Here is an 18,486-nt window from a genome sequence, read left to right as displayed (position 1 = left end):
CCCTAACCCCGATAAGCAGATGGATGGATTGAGTCACAAAAGGTACCACCAAATACTTTTCGTCTTTTCCTGAGTCAGGAGAAGTACGTAGTAAGCGCACGACTGTGGGGGTGGGGTAGTACCTTCCACTAAATGGTTTTCTTTCATTCCAAAATGCTTTTTGGCCACAAATTGACTCGTTCAATTCAGAAAATGCAACCCCCCCGCTCCGCAAAATGCATTGTCGGGGACCCCCACCCCAGTCAGGGTGATATAAAGACTTACTTACCCAGTTTTATATGATCAAACGCTTTTAGTACTTTGTATTTGTTAATGGTTTTCTGCCTGTCGTACTGCCACCAGTTAACTGTATATTTTCACATCGTTATCATTAACCATTAAAATTCAATTCCAAAAATTAGATATATTTTATTTCTTTTAATATGATTTTCTTGCTTTAACACCATACACACACTTCCTTCTAATAACCATCAAAGGTGTTAACTATAAACAATAGAAAATCCCCATTTAGTGTTACAGTGACAATTTGATTTACATTCCGGGGGGCTTAACCCATCCAAATATCCAAGTTCGTCACTATGGCATCTTCAGCAAAAGCACCTATTCCAGCTTACGTTTCCCCAAAAAGACCTCTTCTAAATGAGTGGCACAGACTTTTCTGACAAAACAATGTCTCCAGGACAATGCCCATAGAATAGATTCAGAGATCTGAAATTTACCTTCAAAACCGATTAAAATTTGTATATAACAGTAATATATCTGTTTTACTTATATAAAATATATTAAATCTATATTTAATATGTCAGTATAAAACACCTTTAAATGTTTCTTTAATATAAATACATTTCATTTATATTTTTTTATTTTAATATATAATACATATCAAAATAATACTTTATTCTATGAATTTGCTTATTGTTCAAGTAATATCTTTGCTACAGTATATTCTGCTATGTCCTGTCTTGGAAAGAAACTAGTTATGTTTAAAACTTCAGACTTAGTCAAAAGCAATTATAATTATCATCCCATTCAGTACATGGTTTAGTCCAATTAATCTCATGGGAAACAAATTCCTTATAAATTGTAATTGGTCTCCGAAGCCACTTTCTAACAGACTTTTGTGTCACAAAAAGGTTTAAACACTGGGCTTGAGTTTGTACCGAATTAAACTGATATTTACATTTTTGTGTAAGTGCATTTATATCGCAATGAAAGTTTCGGCGTTAGTCCTTGTTCGTCGTGGAATCGATTTCCCGCTCATCGCATTTATCCAGGTCGATTCTACGATTTTCAAGAGACTGTCTCATTACAAGAGAGTCCTTCCGCCTAAAAAAAGGAATATAAGGCATTATGTCATAACATGTTTGTCTAACAGTAAACAAACTGCTAAATAATTGCATTGACAGTCACTATTCTATGACAATCATAGAATACAGTGTATAAGTGAAGATCGGCTTGCATGAGAGAAAGTCTACTTCATCTGCAGGTTCTGGTCCAGCAGCTGCTTCTGTAGGCGTGCTGTGGCCTCGCGCTCCTCTGCGAGCTCCCTCAGCGTGTACCGGTGCTGCGTGTCTTTCCTACTCGCCTCTTCCTCACTGTCATTAAGCTGCCGTTTCAGAGAGCGGATCCTTTGAGCCATCTGTGATGTAGGATAAAGTCAGGTAGGACATCTACATAAGGCTCAGTCAGGGCCAGCGCCGCGCATCACAGGAAAGCAGATTGTACCGTTTTGACTCTTTTAAAAACATGCATAAAACACACAGCACAGTGGAGAATCAGACCCCTTAACACAGAAACACATTCTCCTCCTCCTACCAGCTCCTTCTGTTCCATGTCCAGCTTGCGCTCTTCCTCCATCTGCTCCATCAGTTCACCGACCTTTTTTTCCAGCTTCCCAATGTTGTTTGATAGCATGCCCTTGTTCCTAAACATTTCAAGTACATATATTAAGTCACGGATAATGAAAACTGCATTATAAAAAAGTGAAATGGTTCAGAACAGTTCTGGATTCTAATAATATTGAATTATTTGCAATTTATCAAAAACAGGGAACACCATCAACGCCATTATGTGTACAGAAAAGGGACAAAATGTTCCTTTACTGGCAAACAATGATTTATACTTGCACTTTGTTTTAAACCGGAATTACCCGGCTCTAAATTCTATTGAACGGCTAGATTTTCCTCAAGGCCAGTGTCATTGTTATCTTAGCTACTTAAGTGCATCGGTGTACTATGGTTTTTTATGTTGATTTTAAACCAAGTGATTTGTATCTGGGTTTTTGTTTGTCGTTTTCTGGCGTTTTGTCCTCGGCGATAATTGCTGGCATCTTGTTTCTGGCCTTGTGGTTTTAGTTATCCAGTGTACTGCAGCTAATGCGCTATGTGTGAAGTTTTGTTTTATGTTCATTTTGGTTCTTTAGCATTTACATTTTATCCCCAATTGTCCAGGTTTTTGTTCCTGGTTTTTCCAGGGTTCTTGTATAGCTCAGCCAGGAACTGCTCATCCGGTCTGCCGTCCCATGGCACCCTGTGCTGCAATGTCCAGTGGTCTCAGGGAGGTTTGGGCAGGAAATTTGGCATTTGGCAATCTAGTGTGGGATGTTCCAGAGGTGGGAAAGTTCAGTGATTGGTAAAAACAAAATCTTGGTCTGGATTTTTAATTTCTGGACCTGAACTAGACCTGGACTTCTGTGATATTTTGTTTTGGGTCATGCAAGATGTGGAAGTCAATTAAGTGTGTTTTAACCAAGGTTTCCGAGTCCTATGATGTGACAGAAAACTGAGCCTGATACAGACTGGGTGGAGATCCTCATTTATTTTGAGATTTTCCCACTGTTTTAATCTGATCCTAGACCCTGAACATCAGGAGCTACCCTTTTGGAGGGGCGTTAGTCTGCATCTTGGTTCAAGGTTTGCAGTCTTGGGGTGGTCTGGGAGTTTTACCTCCGGTATGCAGCGATGCTGGAATCTGGTTTTAGTTTTGTTTCGGTTGCCTTGTCTTTCTACTATAGTCCCCAGGTCCTGACAACTACTGTTTTCAAGTAATGTACTCATGTGTAAATCTCAAAGACTTTGTGCAGAAAACCTGACATTGTGGGCGGATGGCCCAGTTTGTGGTATCCTGTTTTGAATCCCATAAGTTGTAGAAGTCAGTGAAATATTTAAGAAGAGCTTTCGGTACAGCTGTTGACCAAAAGTGTCATTACGTTACTTGAGCTTAATATTAATGTGCTGCAAAAGAAAACAATTTTCACAAGACAAGTTTCAGTTTGACAAGGTGAAGCAATCTGGAAGAAAACTATTTGGAAACTGAGAAATTGTTGGCTAATGTGTGAAAATGCAAAGTTTTTCTCGCAATTATCTACGACAGAATCCTTCATCCAAATGCTACATTCGTCATATACAACACGGCAAATCGTCTCGCTCTCCTTCCCATTCTGGGCTGGAGTGAGTGACCAGAAGCAGAGGAGAGTGTATGTGTTGTCATTCACAATATGCGCGACAGAGTTTTCATCACGATGACTTAATCGATGATCATTCGTATTTTACACTGACCCCAGTTTTTCCTCTGAATGGTGCTGGAATATTATAATGACATGTTCAAGCAGTGGAAGAGATTGAGAAAAGATTATGCTAGCAGCTGCTTAGCCCACAGAAACACTGTGTACAAGATATAATATCTGCAAAATACATGATGCATAAAACCAAAGACTGACTTAAATCAGAGCTAGATAAGATTTTCACAACTCTGAGCCATTGTTTAAGTTCTCCCCAAACGAGCTTGATGGGCCGATCGGCCTCCTCTGGTTTGTAAATTTCTTGTGTTCTTATGACTCCTAAAAGAATGACGTGTACAGGCGGAAAAACAGATGAAATTTAGACGAGTGCATTTTCTGTTTCAGTTTTGAGGCGGTATTTTATAGCCACAACTTACTTCTCCTCTGTCCGAAGGGAGTTCTCCAGATCCTTGATCTTGCTCTCAAATTTGATGATGATGTCGTCCTGAACCTTGGTTTTCTGCAGCTCCTGCACCTCTTTCTGTAGGTCCTTGATCTGTAGCACAGAAGTGACTCAATTCATTTGTTGCTAAGAAACATCAGAAACATCAGTATGTAACATTTCAACAAAAATAGGTAAACAAACATACATAATGAGAATTTAAATATATGCATGAATAATACTACAAACAATAGACAAACGAAATAAATGTACAACAATCACTAGAACTGCAGTCACATAAAAGATTCATAACATGCAATTCTGTGCATCGTTTTTCATGGTCGTATTTTCAGTTTGTATATGTTTACAAACACAAAGTAAATTGAAAGCCGCAAACCCCATAACAAATGCTGTTTAATAAACTGTTTACACTAATTCATATTCATAGTATGCATAGAAATTTCTTCTTGAAGTTCAAAAAAGTTCAAAAGTTGCACACCTTTGCAAATAAAAACCAGTACGAAAACTGAGTCTAGCAATTTTAACATGGCCTCAGAGAGCTGCAATGAACCGCTCTCCCAACTGCTGTCAGGCTCTAATTTTGCAGATCAAACTAATTTTGTACAGACCTTTGGTCAGTCTTTGTTGTTATTCATATGGAACACAGAACTAATAATACATGAAATGCCTATTTATATATATATATATATATATATCTGCTTTGTATTGTGTTATAAATAAATCTTTGCTTGCTTGTTAAACCTTAAATACATTATTTTGATATTCTTAAAATTGAATCCGATGAGTTTTGCAAAAGTTTGATTTAAAAATGTAGCCTCCTTTTTTCGTTTTTATTACTTAGTCACACATAATGCCACATACCTCTCTTTCCAGAAAGGCTTTTTCATATTCCAGCTGGTCATTATGGTCTTTTTCCTGAATGAGCTTCATCTGAAATTGTTCTGCCTGTAAAATAAATTGACTTCCTTATCAAAAAGACAGTCAACCTGTGTTCTGTTAGGTAAGTATGTAGGTCGGTGTCAAAATAATAGTATCTACTGAAAAGTACATAGCAGTTGTTTAAAAAAAACATATTCAGTGATAAAATCAAGAGTGCAAATTATTCAAATTGCACAAAAAAAAAATAATAGTTTGCTCAAAAGTAAAGTACCACACAATTTGCAGTTATTCCTTTCACTGGATATAATCTATTTTAAAGTTCTATGAGCTAGCAGTGGTACATTTCAGAAGGTTTACTGTGTAGAAGAGAATGTAGAAGCTTGGCAAAAATCCACATTTAGAAGATTTACCTGTTCACTGGCTCTTTTGTACTTGCTGGCCGACCTCTGCTCATTGTCCAGCAGCTCTTCCAGGTCACTCTCCAGATCAATGACCTTCTCCTGAGGAAAGGGTAATGGAAAATATCTTGAGATTTAAATCGATTGTCTCCCAACATTTGATATGAATGATAAACATGAAAATTATAAATCTGTTGAATTATACTATAAATGTCTATACTGTGCAGCAATAATGTCATTTTAAAATTAAATACTAAAATATTTCGATTAATGAGTTTCTGTAATTTTAGCACAAGAACGTATAATCACGTCTACGTGTTTTGGAGAAAGCTGGAATGACCTGGTACCTGGGTCTGTTTCAGCTGTTTCATAACTTCCTCCTTTGATTGGGCCATTGCCTCCAGCTCCATCTGCTGATCTTCTACTGTCCTATCAGCCTGCTTGCACTGCAGCTGGATACGTTCCCGCAACTGGATCTCCTCCTCCAGAGATTTCTCCTTGTCAGTCAGCTTCTCAGCAATCTGGGTCAAACACACATACCCACTAAATGACTTACTGACTTATACGGTACTAGTCAAAAATCTGTACACACCAAGCCACCTACGCAGGAGAGTGACAGAGTGTCACATTGTATGATCTGGCCACCTGACCTAAACACAGTACAAATGGTTTTTGGAGGAGTTTGATCAGAAAGTGAAAGAAAAGCGGCCAATGAGAGCTCAGCATATGTGGGACCTCCTTCAGGACAACTGGGGAAGCATCCCAGGAGGTCACCTCATGGAACTGCTGAAGAAGAGAGAGTGTGGTCCACTGGAGAAACTAGGGTTAAGGGTCTTGCTCAAAGTGCAGTGATGGGACTGCTTTGTCAACCCAGGGTTTTGAACCGGAAACCTTCCGGGTCCCAACTGAGGAAGCCCCCCCCCCCAATATATATATATTAATACGTTAAGTAAGAGCGTACGACTACATTATTTGTGCCCACAAGTAAAGCTACCAAAAACATTCTAGGAAGGGGTCCAGGGCATAAAAAATCCCTATTTTAGAACAATAACCAAAAAATACAGGTCAATTTACAAGCATATTACAATAAATAATGATAAAAAGAGCAGCGGTAAATAACAAAAAGAGTGAGCATGTCAGACCTCCCCCTGTAGCCGCCTGATCATCTGCTGGGCCTTGTCCAGCTCCTGCGTGCTCTCCAGCAGACTCTCCTCCAGCTCCTCCACCTGCAGCTGGGCTTCGTTCTTCAGCTTCTGCTGGAGGCTCAGCTCTGTGGCTGACTGGCTTGCAGCTTTTAAAGCGTCTCCCAGCTGCAAGTGATTGCAATCAGAGAGAGCGTTCCCTCTTCAAACGGAACATGTGACAAATTGAATCGTTTTTTTTTAAGTTTGACTTTATGCAACACAAGTGCTCAGAAATGCACACTCTGGGACAGATTATAACGAAGTTAATGTATAGACATGTGGGGGAAATGTCCATGACTGCCCTGTATAATTGGAGTAATCAGTAACTAAGGGTGTTATATCTGCATTATCAGAATTATACTTGATTTACATCCCTGCCAATATATGCTTTCCAAAATTTAACAAACACAAAGGAAATGCTGACTTTTTAACTTTCCAAATACTATTCAGCTCAGATGACAAACATTCCCACTTGGTTCTTTTTATGGAGAGAATCCTGTCACTCATACCTCTGCCTCTAGACGGAAGACCGTGCTGCTCAGCTCTGAATTCTTCTTATCACACATCTCTTTTTCTATCCTAAGCTCTTCCAGTTCCCTCTCCATATGCCAAAGCTTTTCAGATATTGTCTGGGAATGTTTCGTCTGCTTCTCAAGAGCTTCCTGCAACACAATAAATTCCAGGCTTGCACTATTACATGAATACATACATCAACTTCACGAGGAACAATAATTCTTCAAGGAATAATAATTTTGATGACAGGTGTTTGCATAGGCTTAGAATGTAATTCTAAAAATATATAAAATTAGTATAAGTAGTGTATATAGACACAAAATATACATAGAATTAGTATATATAGAATATTACCTTATTATTCTACATAGTATGTATACAATAATAATATACTATACTCAAAAAATTGCTTGCCATACTTCAGCATCTTGTATCTTGTTCTTTAAAGCTTGCTGCAGGAACCCAAATGCGAATTCTTGAGTATTGGCTTCCACCATTGCTTCTCTAGCTTCTTTTAACTCAGTCTGCCCACAAAACACAATGCATGCTTAACTTATACATATGGTTACATTTTCAAGCATTTTTCATTTACATTTGACCACAAGGATTTTACACTATTAACATATTGTAGTATAACAAGAAGTCAAACAGTTATAAACTCTAGGGCTGGATCTGTCAGAAAAATATAACATACAGCCACAGGACCCTGGCTAGTTGCTTTTCTTTTAATCATATTATGAAAAACAGCTACCTTTTTGGTTTGCATATACTCTATGAAAATAAACACATAAGCGACTGGTCGTTGCTCACTTTGGTAAAAAAGAAAATTAGATTAGATTTCATAAAAATATCTTAATCACAGTGGGCCCTCTCTATCTGTAACTTCTGCATTCATGGATTTAAGCAAGTGCAGACTTATATATATAGGAGGAGGATGTGCATAGATTATGCGCAAAATATTTCTCCATTTAATATAAGGGACTTCAGCATCCTTGGATTTTGGTATCAGCAAGGAGTTCTGGAGCCATGGATAAAGAAGGTTGTATTGTATTTTATGAGATATATTGTTTAATTCCATGGCAGATCAGATAATACGTAATATATGTTTCACTCAAGTTGCAACCTTCTTCAGCATGCCTCTTGCCGTAACCATAGTTCATGATTTTAAATCACGACGACTTAAATGAACAGTATATTATCCTAATTAAATGTACAGTGGGATGGTGCTAATACCAATGCTTCATGGAAACGACGTGGAAAATTAGTCTACATTAAAATAGGCAATTCAAATTTTTTAAAACTGGATATCCATGTTTCGAGTCTCCGCCTGGGTCACATGTGTGCGGAGTTTGCATGTTCTCCCCATGTCGTCGTGGGGTTTCCTCCGGGTACTCCGGTTTCCCCCCACAGTCCAAAAACATGCTGAGGCTAATTGGAGTTGCTAAATTGCCCATAGGTGTGCATGTGTGTGTGAATGGTGTGTGAGTGTGCCCTGCGATGGGCTGGCCCCCCATCCTGGGTTGTTCCCTGCCACTGGGTTGTGCCCATTGCTTCCGGGATAGGCTCCGGACCCCCCCGCGACCCAGTAGGATAAGCGGTTTGGAAAATGGATGGATGGATGGATATCCATGTATTGTCCATTTTGCATCATACCTCTATTAGTATATTACTATACTCATACCTCTATTAGTATATCACTATACTATACTATACTATACTATACTATACTACAGTATATTAGTAAGTTATCTAGATTTGGTCAGCTAATGAATAAAGTCCTTAATGCACAACATTTTTCAGTCACAATTCCATCCAACCATTTTCCATAATCACTTATCCACAGTGAGCTAAAATCTATCCTAGGAGATACATGATATATATTGGGCTGGAATTGTTGTGTCTGTGGAAAGAAGTCCATGCAAACACAGGGGAAGCATGCAAACTACACAGAGAGCCCTAGGGGTAGGGCCCAGGAAGTCACCATACCGCTCCATTAACATAATGAGAAAAATCTTACAGTTCACACAGCTGTGCTGAACTTCATTGTCAGACCTTGGTACTTTATGCATATAGTACATTATTTTCGGTCTGCTGTGATGTTTGCGTAAAGTGTGAACTGTCATACCTCCTGCTGTCGTAAGCGCTCATTCAGAGCTGAAATCTCCATTTCCATTTCGGCCATCTGTTCCCTCATTCGTTTCATCTCCACTTGCAGTTGGGTATTTGTCCGAAAGAGGTCTTCATTGTGTACCAGCAGTCCCCGCATTTCAAAACGGATTTGGTTCCTCTCCTTATCCATCTCAATGCTCTCAGCCTCAAGGAACTGGTTTCTCTGTGAGGAGAGGAGGAACCGGGCGAGACAAAGTCATCAAGACAGGTTATCTATTCTGTAACGTACTGCTTGATAGAACAAGACTGCCTCTAACGTCAAATGTACTACATTAAGGTGTCTACACACTTGTGTAAACCATCATATTTTGCTTTTCATGTATATTTAAAATTACTGTATAAGCAAGGTATAGGTTGACATGATAACATTATAACAATTTTTATACAGCATACCTTCTGAATTTCATCAAGTTGCTTTGTGAGTTCTTCAATATAATCTCGTTTATAAGGAGATGATGTTTTCAGAAGAAAAGGACTAGTACTGGGCTGTAAGACCAAACACACATATGAACATGGCACTGGGCTACCAAAAAATATGGGTATTTTAGTGTTTTGAATGCATTTGTACGTACGTAGGTACACAGAAATTTGTTTGCAACCAACTAGGCACGTAGCCATTTGGCAAAAAGTATGTGGAAACCCCCTTCAAAATTTGCTTCAAGTTGTCAAAATTTAACCCACCCCCCCAGGCAGTGAACATTTCAGATGGGGTGTCCCCAATGATTGTCGAAATCTACTTAGCAGCCCCCCCCCAAATTCATTTCTACTGATTCTGGTCAAAGTGTGGAGGGTCTAGAGTCTACCCCAGGTAGCAAAGAGCTCAAAACAGGGGTACATCTTAGACGGGACAGCAGTAAGAAGTCATCAAAACAGTATAAATAATTTTCCCCAAAAAGGAGTAATAGATATTTATTTTGTGTATACATGCATATGCAGGTCATGAGGGGGACAGTCTAGCCTGTATGCCATTCCATCACAGAACACACATTCACACACAATAATACGCTATGGGCAACGTAGAGGTACCAATTCAGCAAACTGCATATCTTTGGGACTCTGGGAGGAAGCTCACACAAACGCAGGAGGAGCACAGTTCAAAGGCTGCCAAACGCTGGCAAATTAATAGCTGTCTCTAAACATTTCCCTCAGTGCCCGATTGTGTGTGTGAATGTGTTCCTGCAATGGGCATGCGCCTCTGGTGCTTCCTGGGATTGCCGCGCCCTGGCACTGCATAAGTGGCTGTGGAAATTGGATGATTTTTATTGTTTGAATGTAACATTTAAATATATATTTTTATAGACGGGAAAGTTCTCATTAGCACCTGACCTCTCGCCTCCTAGTCAAAGTGTCGTACGCAGGGAATCGGCCACGGGAGGCAGAGACCGTGGGGGAGGGCACAGGGCTGGCACTTCTGCTGTTGTAACTGAAAACGCTGAGCTCAGATGGGGCTGGTGACATCATATCCTGGACAGCAAGGGGAGAATCAGGAATGAAAGTGTAGCACCTCATCAAAGGAATACTTGGAATTACAGCACGAGGTACTACTAAAGCAGTGTAGTAAACAGATCATTTCACTTGGACAATTAAAATACTACTTTTCAGGAATGAGATCCATAAACTAATTGCAGAAACTCAATTGCATAAAGTCGTAAATATGTGACTATGAAATATATATATATATATATATATATATATATATATATATATATATATATATATATATATATATATAAAAAACGTGAATAATATAATGACCTTGTATTCAGCATTTCTGTAAACGTGGTCAATTGAATGAGCGGCGTAGGGACTGTTGAAGACTCTTGGTGGACTGTCAAAACCACCCACCTGAAACTAAATAGCAAAACATTTCAAACTCTAAGCTTGCTTGTGAATAATTCATCGTGTTTGACTATAATCTTATTCTTAAGCACCAAATTTGAGTTAATTTGAGTTAAAGAAATTTCTGCTTAAAGTACGGAAGCAACCTACGAAGCTTCTAGAAGCTTCTAGTACGCCTGCTGATACTCACCCTGTCTGACATAGTATCCCAGTCTCGGGATGTCAAGGACTCCAGGGACCCACGGTGGTTGTTAGACCCAAATCTAGAATTACTGCTCTCCCACTGGGAACTTCTGGGCCCATTTTCATTTGTTTCATTCCTGGAAACTTTATCGGAAGCAAGAAAGAGTTGGTATTTTGGGTTCTGGCTGATTTTAGCAGCTGGTGACTCCTCTTCAGATGAAGGACTTTCAAGCTGCTTATTTGCAAAGGCTGATTCCTAAAGGATTCAATATGAGAGAAAATGTAAATCAAAAGCATTTTCAAATAAATGAAATGTATATACAAACGATATTTGAAATAGTATTTTGAATGCCCTATCCTACAAAAAGTCAACGTGGCTGAATTCATCCATGTCAATATCAAATAACCAACTGGAATAAAAATTGTAATTTTTCTACTACAGCAAGCTTCACCCCTTTACGCTGGGATTTTCAAGGCGCTCATTTGCAATCCGTGAGATCCCCGCTTATACTGCTCAGTTAATTGAATGTACAATTTGGATTTAGTTTTATTGTGGACACATGTATCCTCGAAATCCATGCATATAGCGTCTACAATGAGGAAAAAAATACTGCAGTTATAAGCAACACGTTTGCTTCTATTTGGCAGGTCGTGTTAATTAAATTTGATGCAATTTAATTATTTTTTTTTGTACAGCCATGTTTTGGGAACCTGCCAGATCATTTCCAGGTTTAACAAGCAACTCCGTGTTAACACTTGTAAACAAGTAACAGAGAGAAACGCCATAGGCATTAATTGTTTCTCTCTCACTCCCACAATGTTATGACTATTCCGACTAACAAAGCATCACCAAATGATTTTCATTGAGCACGTGTAGATAATGTATACTGGGGCTGTGGGAAGGTTACAAACTGAAAGGCATGTCCTTGTCCTTAATAAAGAAAAAAATAAATAAATGCATGTGATCGTTACCATGCCATTCTCCTGTTTGTGGTCCCTACTCATCTTGTCTGACACTTTTTTTGGGAAGTTCTCAAGGTGCTGTGCCTCCTGGTACCTTTGTCCATCGTCGCCCAACATTTCCTGTAGAGCAAAAAGGCTTCTTCCCCAAATTTTAGCTGGTCCACTGGATATACACTCCTGTATCTTCTGCCGCACCCTTAACCCTGTATTGGTGAGGAGGCAAGGCAAATTTGGTAAATCTGGTCTTTTCCTTGAACAACATAATAATAAATGTTCACTCTGTACTTCAACTGAAGAGAGAGAAAACCTCCCTCTCTCTAATACGACCTCCCGTGGTGGCCCCAGCCCCCTGGTTCATTGTCGTACAGTCGCCCCACGATCAGTGGTGGGTTTGTTTTTTCTGGGGCCCCAATGAAATCACATCATCCCCCCTCCCCAGATGTCCTGAAACTCCACCACTGTCCATAATCATTCTGCCCTCCTAGAGAGACCCCCCAAGAACGGCAACAACAGCATGGAACAATATACAACAGAAGTGACCAGGATGCTACAACATGCGATATAAGGAAATTCATTTACAAGCGTAAGAGTCGCTGCATTGAAGTTTAGTCTTTCCTTACTATGTTCTTCTGGTCCTTTTGTAGTAACAACTGAAATAAAAGTGAAAATGAAGCTTAAGCTTAACTTTCTTAGCTTTAGCTACAGTTTAGTTCCATTTGTTCAGGTTTTACTTGGAATACGGCCTGTGGTCAGGGGACAACCTTGCGGCTGGGGATTTTCACACTTCCCCTGAATTATTGGTGTGGATTCGTTTTGCTCCTAGTAACCGGGTAACAGTCCAGACCAGCGGTGCGCAGTCTTATCCAGAAAGGCTCATCACGTGTGCGGCTTTCCTCTGCAGCTCCCTAATTAGGTCACTAATCAGGACTGATTGGCTGAGGAATCCTCACACCTGGGTTTGAACGACTGACCTAAAGGTTACCCCAAAAACCTGCATACACACCAGCCCTTTGCGGATAAGATCCCCCCCCGGTCTAGACTCACAGATCTGCATCTATCCTGCTTCTGTTTTTTTTCGGTCCCTGTTATGCGCACCCAGACTTGTTTTTATTTTACTTTATTCTTTTCGCCTCCCAAAACTGTCCATTATTTTCCGTCACTGCCGTCTGCATCCTAATGCAGGGTGATTGTGTTGCATCGCAGTAGGAATACTCCTGAAAGCTTCTGTTTTGGGTGTTTTCCATGCTGCTATTTATTTCGAACGCATCATCGGATTACAGGAATATGCCATGACATAATTCTTACTTGCCATTTTCTGAAGAATTATTATATTATGTGTCTTCTCACTGTTAGTCTATGGTATCCATGTGACTAACAGATTTAAACAGTTTCTTGAAGCATCTCTTCTTGAATAACCTGCTAAACATGCTCCAGCATGTACACTTCTCTTCGCAGATATCAAGATTTCTGTTTGTAGCCAAGTCATAACACCAGACTCGAAGTACAGCAAGCTCATATATGTACAATGAGAAGGGAGTGTGGAGGGTGTGGTAACCACATACTTTGCATGTAAGCAACAGAATAAGATGCAATAAATGCTTAAATATTTTTAGGTTGTTCATCAAAATAAAAGACATTTTCTTAAAGACCTGGACATATGGTACATTTACCACACCTAGTATAAAATATCTTTATCATAACATTGTTTCATTATATGTTCTTCAGCTATTTCTTTTACCATCTTAGTAAATTGCTGGAGCACACACAGGTGCAGAGGCTACCCTATTAACGACAGCATCTGAGACAGAGTTCGTTAACAGAATGGTCGCATGAGGTATTCACCTTTTACATAGTCCTCAGAAATTTTGAACAATAAACATATGTATGCATTATGGCAGCAACATGTCACGCCATTCCCTGACGTGTCAATCTTTGGCAGTACAGCCAGGTGACAAACTATGTTTGTGCTGCATTGAGGTACAGGACTGTTTGGTTTGTGTAATTTTTCTTAGTGGTATCAGACATTACCTATAAATAAACCGTGAGATAATTTAGTCATTACTATATTAAGACACTGTTAAATGTAGCAAAAAAAAATACATATTTACTTCAGTCTGTTCTGTCACTGTCATGCTGTATATTGAAGTATATCAGAGTCAAGAAAGGTGAATTAAAACCACGTGCGATATCACACCACAAAGAAAAGTAGCCTACATTTACTGAGCAACACATAAGCGCGATTACTGTAAATACCCCAGCTTACCCAACTTAACCAATTTACGAAACGTTCAGAAAGACCGAAATACAGAGATAGTCACAGTTTGTACAACCAAACAAGAACAAACAAGACGTACTTTACTTTTTCCAATTTCGGAATGCACTTGCAATGCATTAAACGTGTATAAACCTGTTGCCCGAAGACTGCAATGCAAGTTTCTGACTCATTGTGAAAGACATAAAATCAACACAAACTTACCGTAAGTAGTTTCTTGCTAATTCACATCGTTCCCATCGAGGCTTCCACTTTATGAGCAGAAGATATTTCACTCTGAAAGCTATGAGCTTAGGCACATATTTTTTTCAAAAATAATTATATTACACAATCTACTGTCATGATCTTGTATTGGGCATCCTGTGTTTTCCATAAATAGCCAGCTGAGATAACCTAAATAACTGATAACCTAAATAACTGATAACCTAAATAACAACTGAGATGACACATTTAAGATCACTTGTTTCAAATTTATGCAAAAATTTTTTGTGAATTATTGTATGAGACGGATTTTTTAAAGGGACTACATCTAAGGGTACTCTTGGTACACGAGATGCATTTTTTAAGACGTACCAGTTCTACAGTGCACAAACTTGTATAACATACAGCCTGAAAACATGGGAAAAGCTCAAACTGAATGGCTTTGGGCCATGACTTGCCAGTAACATGTCATATGGGAACAACCCCTTTCGTGTAAGCATTCACACATTCCAGGATCACATTTTTCAGACATTGAAATGTCAGATCTTCAGAGAATGTCCTTTATTACATTGAGTATGAGCATTTTTAAAGAACAGGTTAATAGAAAACACGATGATGTCGGGTATGCGCAGTCCAGAGTTTTTTTTGATGTTTTTTTGAAGGTATGAACCTTAAAAGCTAATTAACTAGTCGAATAAGATAGATGAGCATAACTCAGAAAACCATTATTAAACTTTGTACTCCTTGGAATTTGGAGAAAGAACAAAATAAACCTACCAATTACTCTCCATATGATGTCAATATGTTGCAATGCAATGACATAAATAATCTACATTCTTGTTTTCTATTGGCTATAACAATTTATCATTTATTTTAAAAGCTTTTCTTTATTATTATTTTTTTATTATCATTATTTTAATTATTATTATTATTGTCTGAAATTGCAAAGGCTGATTCTTGTTTGATTGTATTTAATCAAACCGTTTATTACTGTTGTTGTTCTATATCGAAATTGTCGATTCAAATGGGATTCCCATCCAAAATAATACATATATATAGTATTTGGCTGAAGTCCAACTACATAACCTACCACTGGTTCACTACTTCAGTTGCATGCCTTGGGTGTTTTCTTGAGACGATTTTTGGTTACTGAGAACGATATTGATTCTTTTTAGTGATAAATTAACAATTTGAAAGTATCTCATTACACAAAAATAGAGTATAATAAAATGATATCATTTAATTATATATGGAATTACAGCAATTATGAAACTGTACCCTGCCGTTAGCCTTATCTGCCCGTCCTGTGCAAGGTGTCGGTGAACCTAGAGCCCCTCCCAGGAGACAGAGAGCACAAAGCTGGGGACAGCTGGCAGTAGATGCACACACTTTTGCACAATTTAGAGACACAAGCTCACCAAAACCAAAAAGTGGTATATTTCACGCAGGAATAGACAGGCTGGGAACTGAACCCACAATGTCTGTGGCATGAGGCTGCAGTGCTTGCTGCTAGTGCTGCACGGCCAATCACATGCAATTTCTGTTAATATATTCACTTAAAAATTATAACATGATATGCAATAAACACTGCTCATTTAGGCTTTAAAACAGAACTGTATATCAGTTTGCTCACGGCAAGATGACCACAGAGTACTAAGGTGAGTCCTTGATTGTTTAATGTGACTCAAGTAAAAGAGGGTTTGTAGAATGCACCAGATGTTATTAAATGTGTTACAGTTAAATATAAGAAATCCTATAATCGTGTTCCAGCCATAAGCATTATCAAGTAAAATGATACTTTCTGAGATGCATAAAGCTACATCAGCGGCACCTTGCTAGGTAAAATATTTCATACCAAACAATGTGATGTGGCTCTGGACAAGGCAACATGACACAATGGGTCTGTTTAAATAAACTGTTACCCAGCCAATGGTTGTGTTTCATTTAAACATTTAAACCAAATAAAACAGGCGATTTGTGGGCCAAATATGTTCTCAAAAGAAACCTTAATTTGGCTTGTAAATATTACTTGCATTTTTAAAAAATTAAACACCATGTATCCCCCAGTTTCTGATTTGACGTTATTCATGCAAATCCCTGAATCAACAATATTTCCCTAATACAGACCCACCTTCCCATTACTTACTTTATTTTTATTCAAAACAGGAAATCATTAGGTGTCCAAGCAGCGGAGCTGCAGGATTCCTATTGCTTTTTAAACAAAATATCCGGGGAGGTGCATATTTTGAGTCAAAATAGCACCGTAATGAAATTCACATTTTATGCAAAAATTTTATGCTGTCTTGATTTTTTATACAAAGACATAATACATGTAATAAGTTCCATTTCATGATCAACAAAACACATTTACTAATGTAAGATAGCGTATGGATCACTGGTAAGGATGCAATAAATAATAAATAAAAAATATATTCTTATGTAAAATTAATGTATAATATAATTTAACAGTCTAAAAAAAAACCTATATGAATTAACAAGGCAACATAAAACTACATCTGTATTGCAATGAAAACAGCCTTTTTTCAGCTATATGCACAAAGGAAAAAAATTGAACTAGCATGCTCTTTTGCCAGTGTTAATTGCTCAATTTCTTGCCAAAGGGTTATTGGTTAGCTGGATTTGTACGACCTACGGCAGCACAGAATTTTACAGTCTTCAGCCTATTCATATCAGAGATCAATGATATTTAAAACCATTTCCAGATCCCTCTGATACGATGGTTGTGAGATTACACTGTTTCTTATTACCTTTTCTCTGCTGAATGGAAAGTGACTCCTGTGCTGTAAGGAAGACCGTCTCTCAGAGAAGCAGTGAGGCAGATCTGCGGACAAGAGTCAGAGGAGAATAAACAACCAGTTTTTCTAGTCACCTCAACCAAGAGGAAACACCTAGTTTTCATCTCACAGGTGTGTACAGAAAAGCAAATGTCTTCGCAACATATCAACTGGAAACATTTAAATATCAATGTTATTCCTCCTTTGGTTCCTTCGCTGTAAGGATTCGAATATGGAGCATTTAAGATACAAAGGTTTTTCTACTGCTAAGGTCAAAATGTTTCACACATGATCGCTAATGTTTAAGAATAAATTTACCTTGGAGGGGCAGTGTCACATACATCCACGAGTGGAAATCACATGATCGTGAAGCAAGAGCAACATCACAATTTCTGTTCCCCCTGTCAGATGCACTTTGGTGTGTTTAGTTAGGTTTATTATTGCTACACAGATCAGCTCATGCTGTGAGTTCACCAGTAAGAATGGCATGCAGGTTGGGTGTGGAAATGCTGGGTTGGGCCGTGGTTTCACACGCTGGCTGAAGGCCAGAGCTTGCATTTTTTTCCACAAAGGTTGGACAACACCCTGTTTTATTCCTGACTGAAACATGACAGCACTAAGCAGTCCAGGATTGCAGAGTCATTGCAAAACTGATGTCTGCCCATTCTATCCCCGTGGTGACGCTGAGTCGATTAGTGTAGTACTTCCCACCTCCATGAGAAGAAATCCGTGTGCAATTATATATATAATTCTGTATGACATCAATATTTCGCAATACTGTACATTTTCAAAAAGTAACATTTTGAAACGGGAAATAAACTTTAGTCCGCCTTTAACTTCGGTTTAGGTGTTTTTTTTAAACCACTTCTCCATATTTACAATATTACCTACATATCTTACTGTGTGTTACTGTTTTAAATTAATATCATTAAAGAGATTGGATCAGGTTTTGTAAAAAAAAATGGAAACCAATGTCAGAGTGATAAATATAACCAGTTATACCCTCATTGTAATTTAAATGTCAGTATATGCATCTTAAATTAATAGATTTTATTACACTCTGGATAGTACCATCCAACTCATACAGCCATAGATTACAATAATGCAGACTAATACATACATTTTACT

General features: G+C 38.4%; 1 protein-coding gene across 3 annotated transcripts; it reads right to left on the bottom strand.

Moving 5' to 3' along the window:
- Window positions 1–388: 388 nt before the first annotated feature.
- On the bottom strand, window positions 389–17,405 carry LOC125746620 (cingulin-like protein 1). 3 transcript variants are annotated; one of them, XM_049020822.1, is made up of 17 exons: window positions 17,332–17,405; window positions 12,100–12,293; window positions 11,135–11,383; window positions 10,861–10,956; window positions 10,432–10,569; window positions 9,499–9,591; window positions 9,062–9,268; window positions 7,356–7,460; window positions 6,933–7,085; window positions 6,382–6,549; window positions 5,587–5,760; window positions 5,252–5,341; window positions 4,824–4,907; window positions 3,937–4,055; window positions 1,816–1,924; window positions 1,476–1,639; window positions 389–1,326 (listed from the first exon to the last, which is right to left on the bottom strand). In XM_049020822.1, exons 2-17 carry the CDS (start codon window positions 12,205–12,207, stop codon window positions 1,224–1,226), a joined length of 2,160 nt encoding a protein of 719 aa, XP_048876779.1. In that variant the 5' UTR covers window positions 12,208–12,293; window positions 17,332–17,405; the 3' UTR covers window positions 389–1,223. The 3 variants fall into 3 exon arrangements, with proteins under 3 accessions (XP_048876779.1, XP_048876781.1, XP_048876782.1); XM_049020824.1 differs by lacking the exon at window positions 17,332–17,405 and adding an exon at window positions 14,567–15,368; XM_049020825.1 differs by lacking the exon at window positions 10,861–10,956.
- Between the last annotated feature and the right edge of the window lie 1,081 nt (window positions 17,406–18,486).

Source organism: Brienomyrus brachyistius, chromosome 7 (genome assembly GCF_023856365.1).
Source record: "Brienomyrus brachyistius isolate T26 chromosome 7, BBRACH_0.4, whole genome shotgun sequence".
Taxonomy (NCBI): Eukaryota; Metazoa; Chordata; class Actinopteri; order Osteoglossiformes; family Mormyridae; genus Brienomyrus; species Brienomyrus brachyistius.
The sequence above is the reverse complement of the archived record's forward strand: the minus strand, read 5'-3'. Positions and strand labels throughout refer to the sequence as shown.

Bases quoted from the DNA above. Each gene is read 5' to 3' on its own strand.
- LOC125746620 (XM_049020822.1), bottom strand. From the start codon at position 12,207: ATGTTGGGCGACGATGGACAAAGGTACCAGGAGGCACAGCACCTTGAG. The intron at 7,461-9,061 runs GTATGACAGTTC...TTTTGTGGGCAG, and splicing joins AGCGCTTACGACAGCAGGAG to ACTGAGTTAAAAGAAGCTAG. The intron at 6,550-6,932 runs GTATGAGTGACA...AATCACTTGCAG, and splicing joins TCTTCCGTCTAGAGGCAGAG to CTGGGAGACGCTTTAAAAGC.